This window comes from Apteryx mantelli, chromosome 15 (genome assembly GCF_036417845.1).
Source record: "Apteryx mantelli isolate bAptMan1 chromosome 15, bAptMan1.hap1, whole genome shotgun sequence".
NCBI lineage: Eukaryota > Metazoa > Chordata > Aves > Apterygiformes > Apterygidae > Apteryx > Apteryx mantelli.
This window is the reverse complement of record NC_089992.1, coordinates 23,317,313-23,342,221: the sequence shown is the minus strand read 5'-3', so window position 1 is coordinate 23,342,221 and position 24,909 is coordinate 23,317,313. Positions and strand designations below refer to the sequence as shown.

Genomic DNA, 24,909 nt, shown 5'->3' with positions numbered 1-24,909 from the left:
CAGGCGGTCCGGCGGGCGGCGGGGTCCGGCGGGCGGCGGGGTCCGGCGGGCGGCGGGGTCCGGCGGGCGGCGGGGTCCGGCGGGCGGCGGGGTCCGGCGGGCGGCGGGGTCCGGCGGGCGGCGGGGTCCGGCGGGCGGCGGGGTCCGGCGGGCGGCGGGGCGATGCCCGAGGGCCCGGAGCTGCACCTGGCCGAGCGCTACGTGAACGCGGTGTGCGGCGGGCTGGTGTTCGCGGGCGGCGTGGAGCGGTCGGCGGTGAGCAAGTGCCCGGCCGTGCCCTTCTCCAGCGCGGCCTACCGCATCTCGGCGGCGGCGCGCGGCAAGGAGGTGCGGCTGACGCTGGCGCCGCTGGGCGCCGGGGCGCCGCTGGCGCTCGTCTTCCGCTTCGGCATGTCGGGCTCGTTCCGGCTGTGCGCGGCGGCCGACGCCCCGCGCCACGCGCACCTGCGCTTCCTGACGCGCGAGCGGCCCCCGCGCGCCCTCTGCTTCGTCGACGTCCGCCGCTTCGGCCGCTGGCAGCTGGGCGGCGCCTGGCAGCCGGGCCGCGGCCCCTGCGTGCTCGGCGAGTACCAGGCCTTCAGGTGAGCCCGCGGGCCCCCTCCGCCCGGCGCCCGGCCCTGCCGCTGCCTCTCCCGCTCGGGGGCCCTGCCGCGTGCGGGCTTTGCGTGGCTTTCTGCCCTCCGCGAGGCGGCTGCGCGCGGCGGACGCCTGCCTGATGCCCTCTCGCAGGGAGAACGTGCTGAAGAACCTGGCCGACAAGGCCTTCGACCGGCCCATCTGCGAGGCCCTCTTAAACCAGAAGTATTTCAATGGAATTGGCAATTACCTCCGCGCTGAGATCCTCTACAGGTAAGCTGGGCCGAGCACCCGGGAGAGGAGAGGAGAGGAGACGGTGGAGCCAGGCGAGGGTGTTTTCAAGAGACCAAGTTCATCCCCATGCCTACTTCCATCACAGCCATCTGTCTGGTCCCTGTCCCCTTGTCATACCAAGGGGATATGGCGCTGCCCCAGATCCGCAGGTGACTGATGTCTGAGGTGCTAAGGAGAAAGCAGAGAGAGGAAAAACCCCATGGTTTCTGTCTGTAGCTGAGAGACGAGCTATCTGCAGTCCCCCAAGCTGCAAGTCGCAGCCCTAGGCATGGATAACAGCCCTGAGCTGCTCGGCACTCGCTCTGCTACTCCCATTCCCTGTGCCCCCCTGACGTTCGGTGTCCTTGGGACCCCCAGCGCTGCCTCCTGCAGCCAGCCGGGTTACGCGATGCATGCGCCAGCGTTTCTCTGTGCTGCAGCCACGCTGCATCCAGCATCTTCCGAGGCAAAAGACCAGTGCCTTGGCCTGCCCTGCTAAGCCTCTCTGCGGGATCAGAGAATCTGCTTGCTGTAGGCACTGACTGCATCAACCCTTGGGCCAGTAGCTCTTCTCTCAGGCCAGGTTATTGCTCAGGCTGCCCTGGCTACAGTGTCACTTGAAAAGCCTTGAGGTCTCTTTAGTCTTGCACTCCTTAGAGGCCACATTTGGTCCAAGCATTTTCCGGAGCTTGGTGGCTCCTCAGCTAAGCGAGCTGGGCCTCCTCTGCTGGTAGGCATGGGCTAGTGCTCAGCTGCCTCAGAGAAGAGAGATGGGGCTTGTGTGTAACAGATGGGCTCTCCTAGGCTGAAGATCCCTCCTTTTGAAAAGGCTCGGACTGTGCTGGAGGCCCTGAAGCACCAGGAGCAGGTGAGGAAAGGGGGGAATATGCGGATGCTTTCTTGTGCACAGCATCGCTCCAGCTCTTTGTGCAGGATCGCAGGAGCCTGTTCTGCAGCCTGGAGTGCTGCCCTGTCTCGGCATCCGTGTGAGTGCAGGCCTTGCCTTTTCCCTTCCAGCTTCCAGTGCAACTGCTGCTTCTACGGCATTTCTCACCCTAAGTTTCCTTAGGGAAAACTGTTCCAGAGCTAGGATTTAAGGGCCCAGCTGATTTCTCATGATAACTTTTCTTAGGAGAGTGGATGGGAGATTTGCAGCCCTTGGGGCTCTCTGTCTGGTTCAGCCCTCTTCCCATGGGAAACCTTGTGCAGGAACAAGTGCTGGCAGTGTCTCTCCAGCTCACCTTGAGCCAGGCAGTGCTCCAGCCTGTGTACTGGTTAGTTTGCCTTGGGCCAGGAAGGGGCAGATTTCCAGAAAAATGTGATTTCAGGGACTTGTTTGCTTGTAGCCCTGCAGGACTTCTCACCAGCTGTCCCAGGCCCCGGGAGCCTCTCTCGCCTGCTGTGCAGGGAGCAGGACTGAGCTGAGAAATGTTATTTGTTCAGGTTTGAGCTCAGCAATGATGGAAGTGGCTCAGTTTGCTTCCAGATCCCAGTCTGGGCTGAGCTGGGTGCCCTGCTCTGTCTCTGGGCTTAGCTGGGTGCCAAGCTCTGGTTCTGGTTCAGCTCTGCTTCAGAGACTTGTTCCAGCTCAGGGTTCAGGCCAGTTTCAGTTCATGTTTGGTTCCTTGCTCCGATGGGGTAGAACATTGTCACGGGCCCTTGGAGAGCTCACGCAGCCCATAGCTTCTCCCCGTACTGCTGTCAGGAGGTGTTTACTGCTCTGGGATCTGCGTGGACAGGTTTCCACAGGGCTCGGGGTACACCTATGATCAAAGCCGTGCTGTGGTTGCTGTCCAGCAGCCACAGTCTGGTTTTCCTGCCTGGCAGCAAGAATTTTCCCTTTGCCTCCATTATGTTTGCTGCATGGGATCTTTCTCATCGAGCTTCTTGCTGTCGTTTGCCATAAACACCCGTGTCTGAGCACGTCCGCCCCTCCAATGAAGCGGCGAGTGCGTGCAGCACTTCTGCTGTAACATCACGCTTTACAGAGCTCGTTTGCACGTGGCTGAGCCGGTGAGCTGTGGCAGCTCCCAGGACACATGCCTCGCTGCCGCGTTTGCGCTCAGCTGCGCCTCTGCACATGTTTTGCCTTCAGAAAGCCTCTGGGTATATTTGGGGCCGAGGGGTGAAAGGGTAAAGAGGAAGGGACGAGGAAAACAAACACCTCGCAAACTTAAAACCTCTGGGGAAGGCTGCGGTAGCGCCCATGGCTGAGTTGCTGGTGGGCTACTCTGATCTCGGGGCCCTGGGGGAGAGGGGGTGGCTGTTTTTAAGGAGCCCGAGAAAACCCACGCAACCCGAGGACTGCTTTCGCAAACTGCTAGAATTCCTGCATGTTCCTCGCTTTCCTGTTTTTGTAGCTGTGGGGAACATGCTAATACTCGTTTGCAGCCTACAACGGGGCCTGCAAGCTTCAGACGAAGGCCAGTTTGCTGTGGAGCAGGCTGCATCCCACAGTTACCTCGCTCGTGCCAGCGCTGGGGCTGACCCAGTGTTAGGGCACCTGTGGGGTGAGATCAGGGCTGGCACGTGCTGCGGCAGGTGGAGGATTTGGCAGCTTATCCTCAGGAGGGCAGGGTGTGATGGGGTATTTGGCTGGGATTCACGAGGAGAGACCCGGGTGAGGCCAGCATAGCTGGCAGGTGACTTTCCTTCCCTTGTCCACCCTTGCAGGATCCTTCCCTGACGCTGAGCAAGAAGCTGAAGCTGAAGCGGGAGAACCCAGATCTCCTGGAGCTGTGCCACACAGTGCCCATGGAGGTCGTCAAAATGGGTGAGGCTGCAGGACAGGGAGCCGGGGGGCAGGGACAGCTGGGCAGTCGGGGGAGACCTGGGCATCGCGTCGGCCTCTCCTGTGTTCCCAGCAGCAGAAGGCTTGGAGTGTGGGGCCCCAACATCATGGTCATGGCAGAGGACAGATCTCTGGAGCCCTGCTGCAGGAGAAGCCTGTGGTGGTGGTCGCTTGCTGAGCTGTGGCCCCGCACCTCCCCTGACCTGGGGTCTGGCTGGAGAGCTCTGCCAAACTGGCTCTCGCTTCCTCTCCAACTCTTAATTATTTCTGTCCTTTCACATCTCTCCTTTCCTAGGAGAAAAGGGCTACGACCCAGAGTACTCGGGTGACTCCACTGTTTTCAAGAACTGGCTGCAGTGTTACTCCATGCCTGGCATGCGCTCTCTGCGTGACAGCAAGGGCAGGACCATCTGGTTCCAGGTATGAGCCAAGGTTGCCGTCTGGGGCCTGGGGCTGGGTCTCCCCACCGCTCCTCCTAGGAAGCACCAGCCCATTTTCTGCTTCTCACGCTCTGCTTCCTGAGGTCACTAAGCCTCGTGCTGTGACCTGTCCCTGGAGGCCTCCCCCTCCAACAGACTGGTGTGATCACTGGACGTGCAGGTGGGGCGACAGGGACCCGCCAGGCAGCAGCTGACTCCCCCGAGGGATGGCGTGCCCTCTGGGGCAGAGGGGCTGGCTGCAGGAGCCGGGGGCTCTGCTGTTGCAGGGTGCTCTGGCAGCCCTGTTCCTCCTTTGCGAGCCCCATCCCCAGGGTGAGGTGGTGTGATGGTGCCTTGCAGAACGATCACGGGCTGATGGGAGGGTCCCCCTTGACGTGGAGGGGGGCGCAGGGCAGGCAGAGCAAGCCCGACTCCTCCAGGTTCCCGAGCAACGTGGCTGTTTGCCTGGTGCCGCTTGGCTGCGGAGTGGAGAAGGGGCACAGATGGGTCCCAGCAGCCCTGCTGAGAGCATCTGCAAGGAAGCTCTCATGGCGGTGGTGCTAGTTCCTGCGTGTTGATCACAGTCCCGTCAATGCTCTGTTGCCTTCCTTGCAGGGAGAGCCTGGTCCCATGGCTCCCAAAGGTGAGTGTCCGCTCCCCTCCCCGTGGGACCCGCTCTTGCTGCGGGAGGGCTGGGAAGGGAGAAGCCCTGTGCTTGCCGTGCCGGCACGGAGGCAAAGGGAGGAAGAAAGCAGCTTGCAGCCCGAGGAGCAGGGTCCCAGCCCTTCTCTCTGTGGGGCACTGACAGCCCCGTGCCAGCGTGGGGGCCCTGGGGAACGGAGGCAGCCCACCTGCGTGCCCTGGGCACAGCTTTTGCACTTGCAGGGTGGTTTTCCCGGCCTGCAGCTGGGTCCCCTGCTGTGCCTGCCAGACTTGGAGCAGGACTGCGTGCTCTCCTTCGGGCTGGTGATGAGGGAGCACGACAGTCACTGTGTCTTGGGGGGAGCATGTTGGGAGGGGAGAGGAAGCCCCTCGAGCCCTTGCTCCACATGAGTGCAGGATTCCCTGCCTCAGCCATCTCGGCTGAGTTCACAGGTCATCCAGGGTGGCGTCCCCGAAGGTCACCTCCTTACAATCTCTGTTCCCCGAGGTGCTGGTGCTCTGCCAGCTGGCGTGGGGGAGGAGAGAGAGCAGGGCCTGCACCATGTCCTCTCGACCCATCTAACCTGGTCATGTCCTCTCATGCAGGAGGGAAGACCCGCAAGAAGCGCGCTCAGGTGAAGGCGGATCCCGAGGCTCCGACTCCCGAGGTACAAAGCGTTGTGGTTGATGCGTCTGCTCCCAGGTCTAGAGGTCCTCCTGTTGCCCCTGCCCTGCTCAGGCTGGTCCTGTGTTTGCCGGGGGCTTCTTCCCCAGAGTTTCTTGTGAGCCAGTAGTCCAAGTGATGCACGAATCCCCGTGCTCCTTCCTTTGCTGCTGCCAGCGGAGCCCAGACTCTCCTCCTTGCTGTTGGAAGAAGTAGCAGGGCTGCAAGAGGTTGCCTCTGGCCCTCCTGGGGTAGGAGCTGGGACCGTGCCTCTCTGCGTATGGTCCTTAAATCCATCTTAGCCCGAAGCTCAACCCTCCTTTCCCCAGCCAGCCGTCAAAAGCAAGCGGGACAGCCCTGCGAGGGGCAGGGTGAGGAGGAGGTGTAAGGAAAGCAGGTTGTGAACAAAGAACAGCAGGGCAGCAGGGCCCTGGGTGAGGCAGTGGGGGTGTTCCTGGTGCCCCAGGCCCCTTTCCGCCATCCCAAGCTCTATATGTGGGTTGGTGATGTCGTCTCGGGTTCACTTCTCCCCCTCTAAACGGTGTGCAGGTGGGTGGGATAAAGCTCTCATGGCGGTGGCGCTAGTTCCTGCGTGTTGATCACAGTCCCGTCAATGCTCTGTCGCCTTCCTTGCAGGGAGAGCCTGGTCCCATGGCTCCCAAAGGTGAGTGTCCGCTCCCCTCCCCGTGGGACCCGCTCTTGCTGCGGGAGGGCTGGGAAGGGAGAAGCCCTGTGCTTGCCGTGCCGGCACGGAGGCAAAGGGAGGAAGAAAGCAGCTTGCAGCCCGAGGAGCAGGGTCCCAGCCCTTCTCTCTGTGGGGCACTGACAGCCCCGTGCCAGCGTGGGGGCCCTGGGGAACGGAGGCAGCCCACCTGCGTGCCCTGGGCACAGCTTTTGCACTTGCAGGGTGGTTTTCCCGGCCTGCAGCTGGGTCCCCTGCTGTGCCTGCCAGACTTGGAGCAGGACTGCGTGCTCTCCTTCGGGCTGGTGATGAGGGAGCACGACAGTCACTGTGTCTTGGGGGGAGCGTGTTGGGAGGGGAGAGGAAGCCCCTCGAGCCCTTGCTCCACATGAGTGCAGGATTCCCTGCCTCAGCCATCTCGGCTGAGTTCACAGGTCATCCAGGGTGGCGTCCCCGAAGGTCACCTCCTTACAATCTCTGTTCCCCGAGGTGCTGGTGCTCTGCCAGCTGGCGTGGGGGAGGAGAGAGAGCAGGGCCTGCACCATGTCCTCTCGACCCATCTAACCTGGTCATGTCCTCTCATGCAGGAGGGAAGACCCGCAAGAAGCGCGCTCAGGTGAAGGCAGATCCCGAGGCTCCGACTCCCGAGGTACAAAGCGTTGTGGTTGATGCGTCTGCTCCCAGGTCTAGAGGTCCTCCTGTTGCCCCTGCCCTGCTCAGGCTGGTCCTGTGTTTGCCGGGGGCTTCTTCCCCAGAGTTTCTTGTGAGCCAGTAGTCCAAGTGATGCACGAATCCCCGTGCTCCTTCCTTTGCTGCTGCCAGCGGAGCCCAGACTCTCCTCCTTGCTGTTGGAAGAAGTAGCAGGGCTGCAAGAGGTTGCCTCTGGCCCTCCTGGGGTAGGAGCTGGGACCGTGCCTCTCTGCGTATGGTCCTTAAATCCATCTTAGCCCGAAGCTCAACCCTCCTTTCCCCAGCCAGCCGTCAAAAGCAAGCGGGACAGCCCTGCGAGGGGCAGGGTGAGGAGGAGGTGTAAGGAAAGCAGGTTGTGAACAGAGAACAGCAGGGCAGCAGGGCCCTGGGTGAGGCAGTGGGGGTGTTCCTGGTGCCCCAGGCCCCTTTCCGCCATCCCAAGCTCTATATGTGGGTTGGTGATGTCGTCTCGGGTTCACTTCTCCCCCTCTAAACGGTGTGCAGGTGGGTGGGATAAAGCTCTCATGGCGGTTGCCTGTCTCTTCTGAGTAGGAAAGCAGCCTGTCCTGGACCCGTTCGGTGCTGCCCAGGGGTAGGTCCTGGCCTCACTCATACACAATGCTACAGCTAAGCTCCAGCTCTGACTTCGCCCCAGGTCACCACACGCACCTCGAAACGGCGTCCCAGGGGAGCGGGGAGCCCCCCAAAGCCAACTGAGGAGAAGCAGAAGGTGGTGGCTGATGCTGATGAGCCAGGGCAGGGACGTGCCCGCAGGAGGAGGAAAGCTGCTGCTGCTCCAGCCTCCTCCGAGCCTGAGGCTCCGGTAAAAGCGAAAAGAAGTCGGGCGTTTGCACGGAGGGGCTCAGGTGAGGCTTGTTCCCTCATGGCTTTCAGACCTGCTCAAATGCGCCGGCGGGGGGCTGTGGGAGCTCTTGTTCGTGTCTGGGTGGCCGAGAGGGTGGCAAGGGGCAGGAGAGGTGCTAGGTGATGGTGGAGGCTTCACAAGGCAGAACCAGGCACCCTGGCACATGCTGCCTTCTCACTTATTTCCCTTCTCATCTTTCAGGCACAGCCCCTGCAGCACGCCTGTGACTGCCACCTTCCACGCTTTGGCTTCTGGAAACGCGTGTGGCCCTGTCACCCCGCTGCAGTGTCGGGGGCAGCAGTGCCGGTCTGGGCTGCCAGGTGATGCTCTGAGCCCTCCCTCGTTCTCCAGCCTGCTTTTCAAGGCCCGCTGCTGTCCCACTGCCCTCGCAGCCGTCGAGACCCGAGTGGGGGAGCCGTGCATTCCCTCCCGTCTCTTTTTAAGCTTTTTTTTAGAACTTTGTTTGGCTGTCTTTGGCTAGAGCTGGCCTGACAGTGTGGTTTTTAGAGCAAGTCCTAGGTGGGACCATAGCTCCTCTTTTAGCAAAGGCAGCGTAAGGACACGGCCAGACCAGACTGGCCTGGTGCAGAAAGCTGCACCCTCGCAGGTTTTGGGGGGGGGGGGGGGGGGGCAGGTCATGTCCCTGCCCAGGTCTGGGGTTTCAGAAGGATATTTTAGCTCAGCAGGAGGCGTTAAGGAAGGACAGGGCCAGGGGCCTGGACAGAGCAAGCTGGGTTAGTACTCAGGGGAACCGGGTCTTCTCTGTGCCCACTTTCATTCCTGCTCGCTTTTGCTGTGTCCTGCCAGTGTGGGAAGGTGAAGCTCGCAGCTGGGTTCAGCGCTGGTGTTCACTTAGCCAAATTCCTCCTGCTGTCCCCAGGGCTTGGCGGGGGAGAGATAAGGGCCATTGGCTGCACACTGCGTTGGACTCTGCCCCTTCCCTCTGCCCAAGTGCGTTGCTTCCTTCCTTTCTCCCTTTCCTAGCTGATAGCTGCAATCAATCACTGAGAAGGCCATAAGTGTTTTTTAGCTGACTAATAAAGTATTTTGTGTAGAAATGGCCCTGTGTGCATTTTTGTGCCAAGGGTAGGTTGTCGTTTCCCCCTCCCCTCCCCCCCCAGCATCTTCCCCTGATGGGCTGGAGCAGCACCACCCCCCCCACCCCCCAAGCCTGGCCCCATCCCTGGAGTGAGAGCCTGATGCGGAGGACACTAAGCGAACAACAGCTGCAATAAAGCCCTGGAAGGAGGTGGATCAGTGCAGGCAGCTGGAAATAAGGTAAGAAAACAGGCTGGATCCTGTCTGTGTAACTCTCTTGTTTATTTATGTGCTGTCTGGAAAGTCAGTGCAAGAGGCAGGACGGTCATGGGGGCAGAAGGCAAGAGGCGAATGAGTCTAGTGTACTTTTGTATTTGCTGTCCTTTTGCAGTTTGCTGCTGCTTGGGTCTTGGCGTGGAGACGAGGCTGTCTAACTCCACTGCTCCCCAAAGGAGAGGAGGAGAGCAGAGCCGGGCTGTTCTGTGCTCCTGCTGGCTGCTGTGCTGTGGGAGGGGTGGCTCTGGGCTGGTCCCGTCCCCTCAAGGCTGTAGCTGGCTAGCTGAGGGCAGCGCCCCAGCCTAAGACCCTACTGGTACCTGGATGGGGGCTACTGTTGGGCTGCCCTGGGGCACTGGGGAAAGGTGCTGTGCTCCAAACGCCGGTTGGAGCTGGCTCCCCCTGCCCCAAAAGGCTAAGCATGCTGGGCGGCAGCCCTACGGCACTTTCCTGCTCAGGCAAGGGCCAAAGTTACTGCTCGTTCCCAAAGAACGTGGCTGTTCTCAGGCGTTGTCAGCTGTTGCTCTCTGATGGCCAGTGACAGGGAAGAGCAAGGGGGAGACTGCCCGTCTCTGCAACCACTGCCCCCTCTGCACCTCTCCTGGGGAAACATCATTACTGGGCTGGGGTTAGTGAAAAAGTCTCATTCTTATTGTGTTCCTCCCTGTTCCACAGCAAGAGGGCACTGGTGGCTGGGCTCAGTACTGAGAGGAAAGGTGGCACCTCCAGCAGGTTACCTGTGAGCAGTGGCAGGGAAGCCTCAGGCTGAGATTTGAGCTCACAGCATTAGTCCAGGTTGCAGCATCATGAGCAAGGGTGACCAGTGTCACTGCCTCAGGACCAAGAGGACAGAGAGCACTTGGAATGGCGTGAAGGAAAGCCTCAGGCCCTGGTGCTCCAGCAGCAGGCAGCTCCTCGCGTCTGGCCGTTCCAGGAGGTCACAGCTAGGAAAGGAAGCAGCTTGTAAAGTTAAAGTGACTGATCTCCCTTGCCCGCCCGTCCCTCCAGCACAGACTTACAGCATCGCCTCTTTAACCGGAAGGGAGGTCTGGAGCCAGACCCCAACAGTGCTGCCATGTGCCTCGTACAGTCGAACCACCACCGCTTCAGGTCTGTCCTCAGCCTTCAGGGATGGAGCAGAAGGAAGTTCGTGCAAAAAGACAGGAGCATCCTATCCTACATCTCCGGGTCTAGCGCGACCCATGTGACTGTGGCTGAGCTGCTATGACTGGGAGCGCATGGGTTCCTGACCTGCCCGGTGCGCAGTGCTACACCGCTGTGGCAACAAGGGCTGCAGTGCCCACATACATACAGAGGCAGACGCTACACCGATCACCGGTGAGTGCCTGTCCAGGCTGGCAGAGAGGCACGCTACCCCCTCCTGTCCTCATGTAACAGGACTTGCAAACCTGAGGGATCATTACGTCCACTCGACCGAGCTTCATGGCCACCCAGTGCACGGGAGAGCAGACCATGCCTGCCTGGGTTATGTGGGCTAGAAGATGGGTAGAAGAGGCAACAGCTTAACTTGGAGCCCCGAGCACCCACAGCAGCAGTCTTTTCGCTACAATGTGGGAAAGAGACAACAACAGTTAAGTCCAAGTGCCAGAGGAAAACTCGATGTGTTGGAGCTTTCCTGCTGCTACCTACAGGACCAGCCGCACTGCTGTCTTTGACCAAACTAGTGAAAGACCCCCCACTTCAGCCTCCCCCTTTCTGCCCTGGGCACTTACCTGCTTGACAGTCTCCAGTACGACTGCAGGTGAGCTCACAGAAAAGGCGCTCCAGGCTGAGCACGGGGCAGAGCTGGCTGGGAGCGTGTGAAGAGGGAAATTCAAGTTGTAGGCACACTGGATCACACCAGCATCCTGGAAGGAACCTGCAACATGAGAATGATTAGCCAGCCTCTACACAGGCACACCCAGAGATGTTGCACCCTGTGCTCACCCCAAGGGTCTCTGGGGCGTCCTCCACCCTGTGTTTCCTGACAGGGTCCAGCTCAGCCCAACACTCACCCCGGTGAGGCATCACAGCGTAGGTGAACTGGTGGTGTGCAATATCTGCCATGGCATCTGGGGACTTGGGTGCTCTCAGCCTAAGGTGAGAGGTGGGTGAGATCGGTGTCTCTGCAGCACCCTCTAGAGCTGCAGCCCCTGAACTTGCCATTATCCCTCCATCACCCAGTCTGGTGTCAGACAAGCACTGTGACAAGTCAGCCGTCTCCCTCCTCTACCCTGAGACTGGGCCCTGCCTTCAATGCCAATATGCCTCTGGTTTCTGGCAGCAGGAAACAGACCCTGGACTAGGTGTCCCAGGTGTTAAAAATGACCTTTGAAGGGTGGTCTCCTATGAAAGTTGTAGCTGATGGACTCAAACTGGAATATGTGGTGTTTCTCTTAGCTTTGCGTGTATCCATAACATTGCCATTCCTTCCCTCTCCTTATGTCTTCCCTCCTGGGGTATATTTTGCCCAGCAACAGAGAAATTATATGGTTCAAACATGGAGCTGATCTCTCCTGAATGATCCGAGCATAACTCATGGGACTTAATTAAAATTGATTAAGGTAATATAAGTTAGCCAGAAGTTCTTAAGAGACAACCAGCCAGCTTGACTAATACTAGAGTATTTCCTTATTAACTGTGATCATTTACTGCAAGACACCCCTTGACTTCAAAGGGACACTTCAGAGGCCAAAGTGACAGCTGCAGCTCCACCCTCACCCCAAATGTACTCACAGCGAGAGGCTGAGGATGTTCCCGTGGGCTGATGCACCATATTTGCTGTCATTCAGCAATGCCACTCCGAAGCCGTGCTCAGAGAGATCCAGCCACTTGTGAGCCCACACCTGCAGGAGGTACCAAAGGAAGTACTTGCACATAAAGATAATGCCTGAGGACACCAGGCATCTGCCTGGGAACAAAAGCAGCTCTACCATACAGAGGTTGGCTGTCCCATCGCTGGAAGGAAAAGAGCTGCCCTGCTGTGTGTCCCAAGGGCTGGGGACAGGAGGATGAGCCTGGCCCTGGGCCCAGACCACCTTCCCTCTCACCTCGAATCGGGCCCAGTCCCACGATGTGTTCCAGTGAGTTGGCCGCTGCAGGTGCCCAAACTGGATCTCGTAGGTAGCATTTGTGCTCCGGACCTGCACAGGGAACTCCACCTTCAGGAACTTGTGAGCCTCCTTCCACTCAACCTAAAGATGGCAGCAGAACAGCATCATCGCAGAGGGCTGACAGGCAGTGGCTGCACTCCTGTTCTTCCCCTGTGCACAGCAGCCATCTCCCACCCAGGCCCGAGTCCAAGCCCAGCTAGCTGCACTGATGGGTCTCTCTTCTGCTCTCCTATCTCAGGGCCAGGAGGGTACAGCCACTCCTCCACTAGCCAAGGAGCCTGGCACCTTTCCTGGATCATATCCCAGCTGCAGGGCCCCCATCCTTGGGCTGCCTTTCCCTGATGTGGAGGAGGACAGGCAGTGGGCTCCAAGGGAGCAATCAGGAGGGAGATGTAATTCACAAGCAAGGTTTGGTTCCCCAGGTCCTTCCTGCACAGCACAGACGTCTTATCACACAGTGACAAGCCAAACCTGGGTCAGGAATCGGATGTATGGGCACGTGGCATCCAGGATGATCTCCTGGGTTAAGGTACTCCTTTCCCCAATCTGCAGAGAGAAGCTTGCGCTTCCCTGCAGCCCTCCAGCCTGGGTGATTTCCAGAGGTTTTAGCAGAGTTGTGACCGGTTTCCTAGAGAAAGAGGGTAAAGGCAGAGCTGGTCTACAAGCCTGGTAGCTCGAGGGTTCCCAAATCCTGATCCAGCCCCATAGACAGCAGGCATTCACTTCCCCAGAGTGACTGCACAGAGCCTCCTGTGAAGTGCAGGAGTGGTTGTAAGGTTTTGTTATGGCTGGGCCTGACAGAGAGGGAAGCAAGAACCTCAAAAGATAAGTCAGGATCTGAGCACTGCATGCACTGCTTCTCTACCTGGTTTCCAGGTGATAATCCATCACATCCCACGCATCCCAGTACAGGGGAATGTCATCAAAGAGAGCAAACTGGTTGGCACAGCATCCATCTAGGACTGACTCTCTGGAACAAAGTGGAACACAGGAACAGCAGCTTAACAACTGGCTTCACAAGCAGCTCAACAAGAACTGAGCTGAGGAGCGGAGGATGGAAGCAGAGTGGAGGAAGTTCTGGTTCAGCCCCCTGCACCTTTGGGAAGCCTTGGTTCCCGAAACTGGGTGAGAGACATACCTCTCTGAGTGTGCCAGCCGAAGCGAGGTCAGGCGTCCCATCGTGTCCAGGCAGACTGCAATCACCCCGTTCTCCATGGTAATGGAGCCATCCCCCTGAGCGGAGAGGGCAGAAAGATTTCACAGATCCAAACCAGCAGGAGCTGGACTGGATCTGAAATGCCCCTTTTGTAAATCAAGTATGCTGGCTTGCTGTGTGCCAGCTTCCCTAGGCACCCCCCCGCGAAATGTTTGATGTGGGGTACATCAATCCAATGAAATTGCAGTTGTGCTTACCTGTTTCATCACCGACACAGGCTGAGGGGGCAGCAAGGGCTCCTTGGCTATAGCGTAGCCCATGCTGGGGGCTGTCACCAGAGCTGGAAAGGAAAGAGAATCTGTTCCACCATCTTCCCCAGATGCATCCCTATTTCACACTATGCTGCCTTCTGGCTCTCAAGTCAGACCTCCCACCTCCTTTCACATACTCCGCTTCTATAGCCATAGTTCAGGGACAAATTATGTGGGATCAGCCCCAAGGAGCAATTTGCCAAAGCAGTGATTCCTCTCCACGGCAGGGAGAGGCAGAACATATCATTGCTATCTGTCTCCATCTTCTGGTACAGAAGTAACCCCATATTAGGCATACCTAAAGTCTTCGCTCCAGTTGGCCCAGTCCTGGAGACGACTTCGGTCCGGTCCCAGGGCAAAGTGTTCAACACGAGGATGCTCTCAGCACTCTCTGACTTGGGCTGCAGCAGTTCCCCACATAAGGACTGCACAGCTTCTTCCTGGAGCTGAGCACCGGCCCTGCGGATCTCTGGGCAAAAAAAAGGCCTGGGTTGGACCCGGCCAGGCTATTTCGCATGTCTGAGACAGTTTCTCGCACTTCCATGCAGTATTCACGCACTTTAGCTACTTCCAAGCTAAAATTACTTATTATTGCTAATATTAATTATTATCTACTAAGTATAATTGTAAACTTTAATTATTTATTAACCTTGTTATTACAAGAAAGATTAAAATAAGCTACTGCAGCTCGACTGAAAATTATTAAGCTATAATAAAGCAAGCCATTGTAACTGCCGGTGGGCAGCTCCTGCCTTTGCTAAGGTCCATCCTGGCATGCAAAAAAGCAAGCAGAGATGTAAATAATACAGGATATTATTTAATTTATCAACTCCCCTGCTAATTTTTTGGCTGAGGTAACACTACTACTGACACATGCCCACACATGCCATCCTGCAGATGTGTGATCCATAGTGCCTGGCATTCCAGCTGCAGGGATGAAACTGCTGCAGCCCCTCAAGGCAGGCAACATTATTCAGGACCCTCTGTGCTCAAATGGAAAAGCCCCCCCCAGCCAAACTCTCTGCCCACCTGCGTAGTATTGGAGGGCATCCTCAACCACGAGCTGGATACAGCTGCCTGGCAGCACATCATGGAACTGGTTGAGGAGCAACAACCTAAAACAAAGAACAGAAGCCACGTGAGGAAGCAGCGGAGAACACCAGATTTATTCTAGCTTACCAAGCCCTGTTTGCAAGATGAACAAACTTAAATGTTTCCTACGCCCTGTTCGCAAATAAATGAGAGAAAAGTTTTTTCTTTTTTTTTTTTCCATAGCCCTCTTTAAATCCCTTTATGTTAACACCTGTTAATTGCCAGCGAGTAAGCCACAAACATGTGGAGTAAGAAAGAGCTACTTTTTTTCCCCCGCTTAGGGCTACTAAATATGTTGTAGCACAAGTTCAAGTCAAAACTGGCTAGGAACAAGCTTAGGTTGCAAACTAAGTTTCCAGCCATCAGAGGAGTTAAGGGTTTGGAGCTGTCTTCCAATGGGAGAATCGAGCAAAGCCCTGAAACACTTTCCAGATGGACTCCTGATCAGTTTATAGACGAGGTCATGTACACGCAGCAGTGCAGTACTGGCTCTGCAAAGGTCCCTAAATCCTAACTATGCTCCCCCTTCCACTCACATCGAGAGGGACTTAAATGAACACAGACTGGTCAGACACCCTTCTGGCTCCAGCTGAACAGGGCTGGGAAATAAGAGATCATCTCCCACCATCACTTCACTGAGCTGCAAGGTAACTGCCTGCACTGCTTCTGTCCGGCTGGTCCAGGCTAGCTTCGGTGTGCTGAGAGCAGGGATTTCTAACCAGGCTCAAGCAGGGACAAGGATCTGTAGGGGATGGGGAGGGGTAATGCAGCAACAGCCAGCTCACCTGTGCCTGTGCCCCTGTGAAGTCCCCAGCTGTCACATGCTCCTGTACTTTTATAATCCCTGGGCACGGCTCTCACCATCTCCTCCCCAGTGCTGGCAGCACTCCCTTACGCCCTCACCTCCAGAGCCGCTGCAGCTCGCTGGCAGGATACTGAAACTTGCCTCCCTCTGCCAGAGCCAAAGTGCTGAGAACTTCGACATCATGGAGTATGCGCTCGCACTCCCGATTCCCCTTCTTTATCTGGGGCCAAAGCATGGAGAGAAGGAAGGTGCTTAGGAAATTGGTAGCTGGAAATAGATCACTCACCTCAGCAGCAAAAACCCAGCTCCAGTACAGGAAGGTTGGTTATTCATAGGTGTTATGAGTTTCAAATTATCAATGAGTATTTTTTTTTTTTTTGCCATAGCTCAAGCTGGCTTTCAGCCCTGCAACTGACAGCACAGGACATGGCTTAAACCCCAGGCCCAGCTCCTGCTGTCTCTGTTCCCACCGCCCTCCTCTTTTTCCTGTCTCTTCACCCCATCCCTGCAGCTATCAGGTCCCTGCCAAAGTGAAGGATGCGGCAGCTATTGACCAAGGGGTCAATGCTGTGCCCAGCTTTCTTCTCACCCCTTGAAGAAAGTCTTATTAAAGACTAAGAATGGATCTGCTTTCTGGAGTCCTGGCTACACGGTGGCTCCCACTGTCGAGACCTAAAGGGCGTTGCCCGAATCCTGAAGCCACGTGAGCAGTAGCAAAGAGAACTGAAAATGGCCACCTTCCATAGTGGTGAGGGAGACCGCTGTCCCCCTGTCCCGGCGCACACACTCACCTGGGCCTGGGTGGTGTACGTGCCGTTGTGCAGCTCCAGGAAGAGCTCTCCCACCCAGGTGCACAGCTGCGATGACTCCTTCTCCAGTGCAGAGAAGAGTCGGTCAGGAGTGGAGATCTGAACCCTGTGGAAGAGACACAGAGACAGCGATGAGCTGGGAGAGAAGCCCATGACGCAGCTAACAAACAGTGGATCCCGACCAGAAAGGTAACGGCCTCAGAACTGAGGCCTCAGAAACCCCAATCCACGACCCTGCACAGCTCGAAGGGGTGTGCGGGAGGACTTGGCTGAGTGAAGCCAGGGATGTAGACCACCACAGTGTGGTGGTGTGCCAGACCCCATGTGCACAGAATTCAAAAAGTTTAGGTTAGAAGGGCCTCTGGAAGTGTCCAGGCCAACCTCCTGCTCCAAACAGAGCTGCCTTCAAAGCTACATCAGTAGAAAAAGGTCCCCATCTACTATTTCTCATCTTTGTATCACACGCACTCCCAATTTCGGACCATGGTTGCATGCCCTGTCACCTCCACAAGCATTGCGTTCCCCACAGCCTCCTACGGCCCCTCTCTCATTCCCACCTGCTCTCGCTGCCTGCCATGGGGAAAGGGTCGTACCCCAGGCAGGGACCGACTGTCGGGCACCGCTGCCACGCTGGCCACTCACCCCACGGCTTTGCTGAGGGCTCACAAGCAGTCGGTCAGAGAGACTTCATCTCCCTGATAATCCTTCTTAGCGCTCCACTTGCCTCGCTTGCTCCCTGCCCTCCTTCGCACACTCTTTCCTTTGGTGCTGCTGAAGGCCAGGCCCAGCTCAAAACAAGCGCTCTGTGCTGGCACAAGGAAGGAGGAAGGGAGCTGTCTTCTCACCTTGGCAGCCCATCCGTGTCACTCATTCTCTTCATCCTGTCGAGCATCTTCTGTGTGGGGCCCCCTCCTCCGTCTCCAAAGCCGAAGAGGACAGCGCTGTGGTTCACACGTCCTTTATCCTTGTTGTTCTTCACTGTTTTCAACATCTAGAGGGGGTTTTGGGCAGATGCATTCCTCAGGCGCCCAGCCCCAGCTTCCACAGATCCATACAACGACGCCAGGTCAGTCTTTGGGGTGCAAAGCCCAGCCCTGCCACATTTTCCCACCCCAAGCTGCAGGGATCAGGCACAAACACATCCCAGAGGCAGGCAATCAGCTGCCAGCAATGCTGCTGGCTTTCCCGCTCCTTTCTCAGGCAGCGCCCTCTCCTAGGAGCCTCAGATCTGGCTCCCAGGGGTTGGCACCACACTTCGTGCGCCGGTTTGGCAACCTCACTCACCTCCTCCACTCGCCCGTGCATCCCGTAAGAGTCACCAGGGGGGAAATGGGCCAGGACTCGGGAGCCGTCAATGCCTTCCCAGAAAAAGGTGTGATGCTGGAGGGGAGCCAAAGGAAAGCGTGGTGTCTAGTACAGCCTCCCCCTATCACACAGTGCCAAACAGCTAATGCACAAGCCATTATTCCCGAGAGCTCCCGAAAGGAAATCGCTGGTGACACCTCTACCTACAGTGGTCAATTCACCCTTTGTCCTTGGTTTCAAAGCTCCCAACTCATCTCCATGTGTGCATGGAGGGCCCATTTCAACCACATCAGTGCAGAACTTGTTCACGAAAAGCCCACACTCCCTTGCAAGCCCTGTCAAAAACACAAAGCCCAGCACCCATGTCCCCAGGAAGTGCACAGGGGTCAGGCACCTCAGTGCCCTTGAGGATATGAATACCTGGGTCTTTGCTGCCCCTCCACAGGATGTCTTGACCGATCAGTGCAAGGAGAGGCTATCATGGACGCACGAGTCCCACAGGCTGACCACTGCTCCTCTTTGCACCACCCAAGGTTGCACAAGGATGGGGAGTGCCACCAGCGCAGGGGATAGCAGAGGACAGGCTGGGTTTGCTGTCTGCCAGCCCTGCACACAGATCACAACTTCCCGTCTGGGGGGTGGTGGGGAGCACAAGAAAAATGGAGGCAGCAAGTGTTTGTAGGCCAGGGGCCTAGTAGGGATCTCTAACCATGTCTTTCCTCACCCTATGGCCTGACAACCACATGCCACCACCATAAGCTGCCCATGTCTTTGAGCTTCTAGAAAAAGAGCTGAGCTAAAGGACTGGCTCAATCTGTGGAACAAACTGGTCCAGCCTTGCAGACAGACTCCAGCAACCACATCCCCTGGGAAGAGGGGAAGCACAGCTCACCGGGAAGGTGTTCACCAGGTTCCAGCAGAGCTTCTGGGTGAGGAACCGCCTGATCCCACAGCCACGCATCAGCTGGGGCAGCTGGGCTGAGTACCCAAATGTGTCCGGCAGCCAGAACTGGGAGCAGCAGAGGGAGGGAAACGCACAGGAGTCACACTCTGGCCATAGAGCACAGCCTAAGCACGGAGGGGGGTAACCTGGCATTCAGGCTCTGAGACCCTGTCGCAAAGGGGACCCCGGAGGTGCTAGACAAACAGCAACTCTAGAGACCTGTCAGGGACCAACAGGCAATACAACCAAGGCCTAGGCCTCTGCTAAGTGGCATGATCCAAGCTCTACATGGGGGATGGTGTATTCACTCATCAGGGCCTTAGCTGGCAAAAGCAGACCTATGTGAGGCACCTGAACAGCAGCCCTGGAAGGCAAACCACAGAGAAACCCTCACCTGCAGGGAGGGACCGAGGGAGAGCACAGGCAAGGGAGGCATGGTGAAAAGGAGCAGGTACCTCTGAGCAGGTCCGGCCAAACTGCTGCTGGAAGAACCGCTGACCCTGGAGGAACTGCCGCACCATGGACTCCCCGCTGGGCAGGTTCCCATCCTAGGGGAAAAGCACAGGGAGTCAGTGTCCTTTTCTCCAACACGCATGTCAAGTCAGGCACAGAGGAAGGGGAGGTCCTGCAAGCATCCCGTTCCCTATCATCCTGCCCTGGCAGAGCATGGGAAGCATCTAACAGGACAGAGCTCAGCGCTGCACAAGGGAGATCAACCCAAGACAGGGCAAAGCAGAGTCTGGACAGCAGCCTTGAGGGATTCTGGGTGGTGTGAGAACCTGTGGCAATTCTCTGCCCGCCCAGGAAGTAAATGAGTCCCTAGATGAGTTTCCAGCTCACAGTGCAGTCACGGGTAGCTCTGACATGCTGAGGAAGGCTCCTAGCAACGGGAGGAGCAGAGCTCAGTTGGTCTAGACCAAAGGTCCCTTCTCAGGCAATGAGATGATTTGGGGGGTGAGAGGGTGGGTATTTTTGCTAGGCTGGACACTGCAGACATTGCTGCTTTCTGGCTCCTGAGAGCAGCACCAAACAGACAGGCACAGAGGAGTCTCTGCTCTGGCCAGGACTAGTTTCAGAACTTGTCCCAGACAGAGGTGGCTCAGGAAAGATGCACTGGGGCAGAGTCGCCACGATTCTCACCATTTCTACCCAGGTGCCTCCGACAGGAATGAACCGTCCCTTTGCGACATAGTCCTGAATTTGCGTGTAGAGCCCAGGGTACCAGCATCGCACCCACTCGAACTGCTGCGCCTGCCAGAGCACAGAAGTCAGTCTCAGCTCCCACCCCACCACTCCAAACAGAAGTCCCTGCTCTCTGCAACTGCACAGGATGCTCCTGGTCACCCCCCTCTCATTTTGAGTCATGCTGAAGAAGCAACATGCCACAAGCAGAGGGAGAACTCCTCAGAGAGCTTGGCAACAAGTCACCATGCTATTCAGAGCAAACACAACCTTCCTGACTCTTAGCGCTGCCCAGCTGAGAGCCTCAAGACAACCCTCATCCCTCAGAGAGCTCCTCGGAGCGCTGTTGACCCTCTCAGGCAAGAGGTGAGCTGCGCATGCAGCAGTCTTGGCTTCCAGGGTCTTTGTTGTGTCCCTCAGGCAATGGTCTGGCTCACCCAATGGCCCCAAAGCCAGCAGTCCTGCAAGCCAAATCCCGCTTGTGAACCTGACCACCCTGAGCTGTCAGTACAGGGATCCCATCCCCCGATTCACCCTTGGCAGGAGGGAGGTCACTCACCTGGGAGCAGACAAAGGTGAGCTCCGGATTACACTCCATCAGACGGACAACTGTGACCCAGCTCCGAGCGCACTTCCGGATGGTCTCCTCATATGGCCACAGCCAGGCTGCGGGGAGAGACGCATGGCCCTGCCATGGCTATTACTTGCCACAAGCTACCTGGGTGAGGTAGAGCCAGACTCCTCTGGGAATGGGGCTGTGCTGCCTTTCAAGGATCAGCCAGAGAAATGCTAGAGCAACGTGCTGTCCTTTGACTGAAGTTGCCTGATAACAGCACAGTCCAGGACCCCCAGCTCTTGCTTGTCCAGCTGCCTTTGAGACTGAAACCCTCCCTAGGGACTGGAAATTGAGGGTTGAGATTCAACACGTGGGGGAGAGTGGGCTGTAACCCACCCCTCATCACTAGCCCCATCAGGGCTCCAAAGGACACAGCTGGCCAGACACACGTTCCCCTGCCTTGGTGCACTGGGCAGACCCTCTGCATGGCAGCACAGAAGTCCCTTTCCCTTCCCTTGGGGCTCGGTGCCCTGGTGCCTGGAGCCCAAGAGCAGCTGCTCTCCCTTGGGCAGCACACAGCGGCCTCCCGGTCAGCAGAGGGGGAGCACCGTGCTGCTCTCACCAGAGTCAATGTGGCAGTGACCCATGGCATGGATGGTGTGCTGGCTCTCGCCGTTCTTCTGGCTGAAGATGGCCGCAGCCAAGCGACGGGCAGCGGGGAAGGTGGACGGGTCCGTAACATCACACAAGTTGACCATCTGGTTAGCAGTGTACAGCGCCTGAAAACTCCTCTGGTTTTCCTCCCCGAGGAGCTGGGGTCAGGAGTGAGAATAGCTTGACCCTGAGCTCAGCAATCCCTCAGCTCAGAGCAGCTCCCTGTACCAATATGGGAGCCACCTGCCCCAGGGAGAACCTGCTACCTTCTTCTGGCATCTGCCTCTGCTACTGGTGCCAGGCAAGCACCATGCCCCCTGCCTCACGACACAACCTCCTGTCTTTGCACATTTGTCTTTTAAAGACAAGTTAGACAAACACCCATCACAGATGGCTCCGGTCAAACAGATCCTGCCTTGGAGCAAGGAGTGGATGAAATAACCTCTCACAGCTTCTCTCTGCTCAGTTTTCTCCCACTCTAGACAAATGTCAATTGTGCTAAAACAGCACTAGCAAATGCCCCTTCCTCCAGGGCCTCCTGGTGGGGGCAGATAGCTCTTAGAACAGTGAAAGAAAGAGATGAAATGAAGGTGTTGTAGAAGGAGGGGTAAATGGTAAGAAAAGGGGGAAAAATGAGCGCACAAACCTGGGCCATGTCCAGCAGTATCTCCAGATCCACCAGCAGTTCGTAGACATCCCTGTTGAAGATGGCCAGCTCAGCCTTGCTCAGGGTGAACCTCTTGTCAGGGTCCGGAGGGGCAATCATGCTGCCCTTACCGGCCCCAAAAAGACCATTGCAGGCCAGCTCCACGTACAGCGTCAGGCTGTCAAGATCAAAAGGAAACCATCAGGGAGCAGATCGCAAGCAATCAGCTGCAAAAGTCCATTCCTCTCCCCAGACCCGAACTCCTGACAGACCCACTGAACACTGGATCCTTCCCAGAGCCCAGAGCATCCCGACACTGCCCTGCCAGCTAAGAATGGACACACCAAAGGCACAGCATCAGACTAACACCCCAACAGCAGGTAAGCTTGTCTCTCTAGGTGACAAAAGACACAGACTGGTCAAGGCCCAGCTGACTACCTTTGCCAGAGCTGGATGGTCAGAAGGTGGCACTGGCTCCACACAGCTCTGAGCAGGCATGGATATCTCACCCCAGCCTCTTGGCTTCAAGGGACTCCAAGCTCCCCCCGACAGCGGGCTCTCTGGGGCTCTGGCCAGATGACCACCCACCTGTGGGGCTCCGTCTCCTTCAGGCTGCTGGTCAGGATGTAGCTGGTCTTCTCGCCCTCCTTAGTCAAACCCTAAGCGGGGAAGACAGCACATTTAAACACAAAGCTCCACAGCTCTTTGACAGTGGGCCTGACAGCTGCTGGACGGGCAGGACGAGACACCACAAAGCCCTGCTGGATGGAAGGGGTCTGATCCCACATGCCTTTGGACAAAGCTTCCCCCAACAACAACTGGCACAGAAACTGCTACTACCCAGCAGCGACATAAACCCTGAGGGTATTCCAGGCCTGGGGACACCACCACAGAGAAGAAAGCAGGAAGGGACTGCAAAGAGTCACCTGGGCCGTTCCACTGCCCCAAAGCAGGACTTGATTTGACCTGTTCTAGTCCCAGCAGGAGTCTGTCCCACTGTTCTTGACAGTGGTGGAGATTTACATCTCAGGCCCAGCGCTTGCCTATGGGCCCTGCAAGACAGATTTGCTAATGCCTAAGCAAGAGATATTTAGCTGTTACTGGTTTGCAGACTTGAATTTTAACTCCTGTGGAGGTGCCAACCTCTAGAAAACAGACTCAAACCCACTACCTTGCTTGCTTTTCTGGGCTGAATTTCCCAGGCTCTTTGGCAATAGTCCGCAGACCTTTGGAGGGCCTGCACCGTGTCCTGCCTGATTGCCAACACAGCATGCAAACCACTAGTGTAACCCTCCCTCCCAGGCTGAATACCAGCCTCTTCACGAGCACTGCCCATCTCTGCACAGCAGCTTTTCATGTGTTCAAAGACGGTTCTCCTACTGCCTCAGAAACTACTTCTTGAGGCTTAACAACCTTACGAGTAAATATCCTACTTATGTTTTTCTTCACGATCACACTGACCTCCAACTGTTCTTGACTGTCTCCTGTTAAGTCCATTTGTTACATTACTTCCCCCAACACATACAGGTATTACTCTGAAAAGCGCGTAACAAACGGAAAGGGGTTTCTACTGCCCCACTAGTGAAGGGTAAAAAAGATACAGAGCTACAGAAATGGCTCTACAGGTAGCAGAGCGCCTGGCACAACTAGCACACACCTCACTCATGTCTCCTTACCTGGACAGGCTGGGCGTCTCGCCACACCATGCCTTCGCCATCGCTCTCCCAGATGAAGTGCACTTCCTGTCCTGCCCATGCCTTGGGGATGCTCAGCTCCACCTTAAACCAGCAGGTCTCCCACCTGCAAGAGAGCATGCAGCAAGTTCACCCCACTGCTGAGACCTTTGCCTGAAGGAGACCAGAAACCAGTCATCGGAGCCTCCATGGAAAATGCACGGTGGGGACCACACACGCAATTTCACTGTGATTCAGCTGTAACGAGGCTACGCGTCCACAAAGACCTGCTTTAATCTACACCCCAGACGTGGCATAGTCTGCAGGGTGGGAATCCCACACAGTGGTGCAGAAGACAATAAAATCAGAGAGTGCCAAGACTGGAATTATCCCTGGGACCAGACAGGCCATCAGAAGGCAGCCCACAAACCCCGTGGTACTGGCCCCAAACAGGCTCTATATCTCCTGAGAGATACAGACAATAAAACCGCGTCTTCGACCGCTGCTAGGGAAAACCCCAAATGTACCCCCAGCCCTGACAGAGCTTGTAGATCCCACACAGCACTAAATATCAGAACAACGACTACGACGCCACTAACACGAGCCCTCAGCAGGAAGGACCAACGAAGCGGGCTCCTCACAAACCCTCACTATCCTGCCATCGGGAACGGGGACTTCACCTTCTGCCACCCCATGAAGCTCGCTAAGCGATTCCTGCGATTCGGAGCTCTGGGAAAATCCGCCCTAAAACATGGCTCAACCCCCCCTGCTCTCCCAAACCCTAGCCCAGACTAGTCCTCATCTCTGAACACTCTCACATCTGAAGCAGGACGCAGGCTGAGTTAGTTTTTCTGGGCCATCGGTTTCTGCCTAAAACATGCAACGGGGAGAATTGCCACCCCGTTCGCTCGTCCTCGAGAGCTCGCGAGGACGCAGGCGCACAGGCGACGCGAGGGGACTCCAGCCCTGGCGCGTGGAGGGCCACCCGGAGCCGGTACTCACGTGGGCCCAAAGGCATCTCCGACTTTCGCCGGCCGGAACTCCTGCGCGACGGCCTCAGCGTAGGGCACCCGCCGCGGCGTCTGGAAGCAGGAGACGGACGCGGCCGGGCAGCGGTCCCCGAAGAGCCTGCAACGGCCAGCGAGCGCAGCGCTGCGGGGAGCCGCCGGCAGCCGGCGTCTCCTAGCAACGCCCGCCCCGGGGCGGCACCGCCCCTCCGGGCGGCTCCTAGCAACGCCCACCCGCCCGCCCCGGGGCGGCGGCGGCGGCCGACGGACCCCGCCCCCGCCGCACTCTGCCCCCGCCCCCGCCCCCGCCGCACCCCGCCCTCGCCCCCGCCGCCGCCGCCGCAGCGCCCACCTGCCCCGCAGGTTGCAGTCGGTGAAGTAGGTCTCGGAGAGGAACTTCTCGACGCGCTCCAGCGCGGTGCGCCGGTGCTTCATGGCGGCGGCCATGGCGACGGGGCGGCTCCCGGCGGCGACGTTGCGGCTCGCCCCGGCGGCGCTGTGCGCATGCGCCAGCGGAACGCGGCGGCGCGCTGCCCGGCGGCGTGTCGCGCATGCGCAGGCGGCGCGGCGCGGCCCGTCGTCCCGCGCCCGCCGGCAGCACGGAAACGCCGGGCGCGGCGCCCCCTGGCGGGGCCGACGCCGTTGGCGGGGCCGCGGCGCAGGCTGCCGGCGGGGAAGGTGAGAAGCAGGCCGGGCCGGACGGCCCCGCCCGAAACGCCGGGGGCTGGCGGCAGCCGCTGC

At 57.7% G+C, this 24,909-nt stretch overlaps 2 protein-coding genes across 2 annotated transcripts; one reads left to right on the top strand and one right to left on the bottom strand.

Moving 5' to 3' along the window:
- Window positions 1-161: 161 nt before the first annotated feature.
- On the top strand, window positions 162-8,659 carry NEIL1 (nei like DNA glycosylase 1). The gene is made up of 11 exons (XM_067305573.1): window positions 162-581; window positions 730-849; window positions 1,654-1,717; window positions 3,523-3,622; window positions 3,936-4,060; window positions 4,675-4,702; window positions 5,308-5,369; window positions 6,002-6,029; window positions 6,635-6,696; window positions 7,393-7,603; window positions 7,804-8,659. The coding sequence occupies exons 1-11, from the start codon at window positions 163-165 to the stop codon at window positions 7,827-7,829; spliced, it is 1,245 nt and encodes a 414-aa protein (XP_067161674.1). The 5' UTR covers window position 162; the 3' UTR covers window positions 7,830-8,659.
- Window positions 8,660-8,903: 244 nt separating this feature from the next.
- MAN2C1 (mannosidase alpha class 2C member 1) lies at window positions 8,904-24,642 on the bottom strand. Its single transcript, XM_067305932.1, is given in 27 exon segments — window positions 8,904-9,820; window positions 9,823-9,860; window positions 9,936-10,039; window positions 10,650-10,795; window positions 10,932-11,011; window positions 11,653-11,762; window positions 11,967-12,110; window positions 12,501-12,657; window positions 12,895-12,999; window positions 13,168-13,262; window positions 13,443-13,525; window positions 13,795-13,965; window positions 14,526-14,611; window positions 15,492-15,613; window positions 16,185-16,308; window positions 17,048-17,193; window positions 17,487-17,582; window positions 18,400-18,516; window positions 18,906-18,998; window positions 19,591-19,701; window positions 20,192-20,298; window positions 20,811-21,000; window positions 21,489-21,666; window positions 22,077-22,147; window positions 23,165-23,288; window positions 24,164-24,289; window positions 24,521-24,642. Coding segments are annotated over 27 exon segments (3,225 nt in total). The 5' UTR covers window positions 24,616-24,642; the 3' UTR covers window positions 8,904-9,614.
- Window positions 24,643-24,909: the final 267 nt, after the last annotated feature.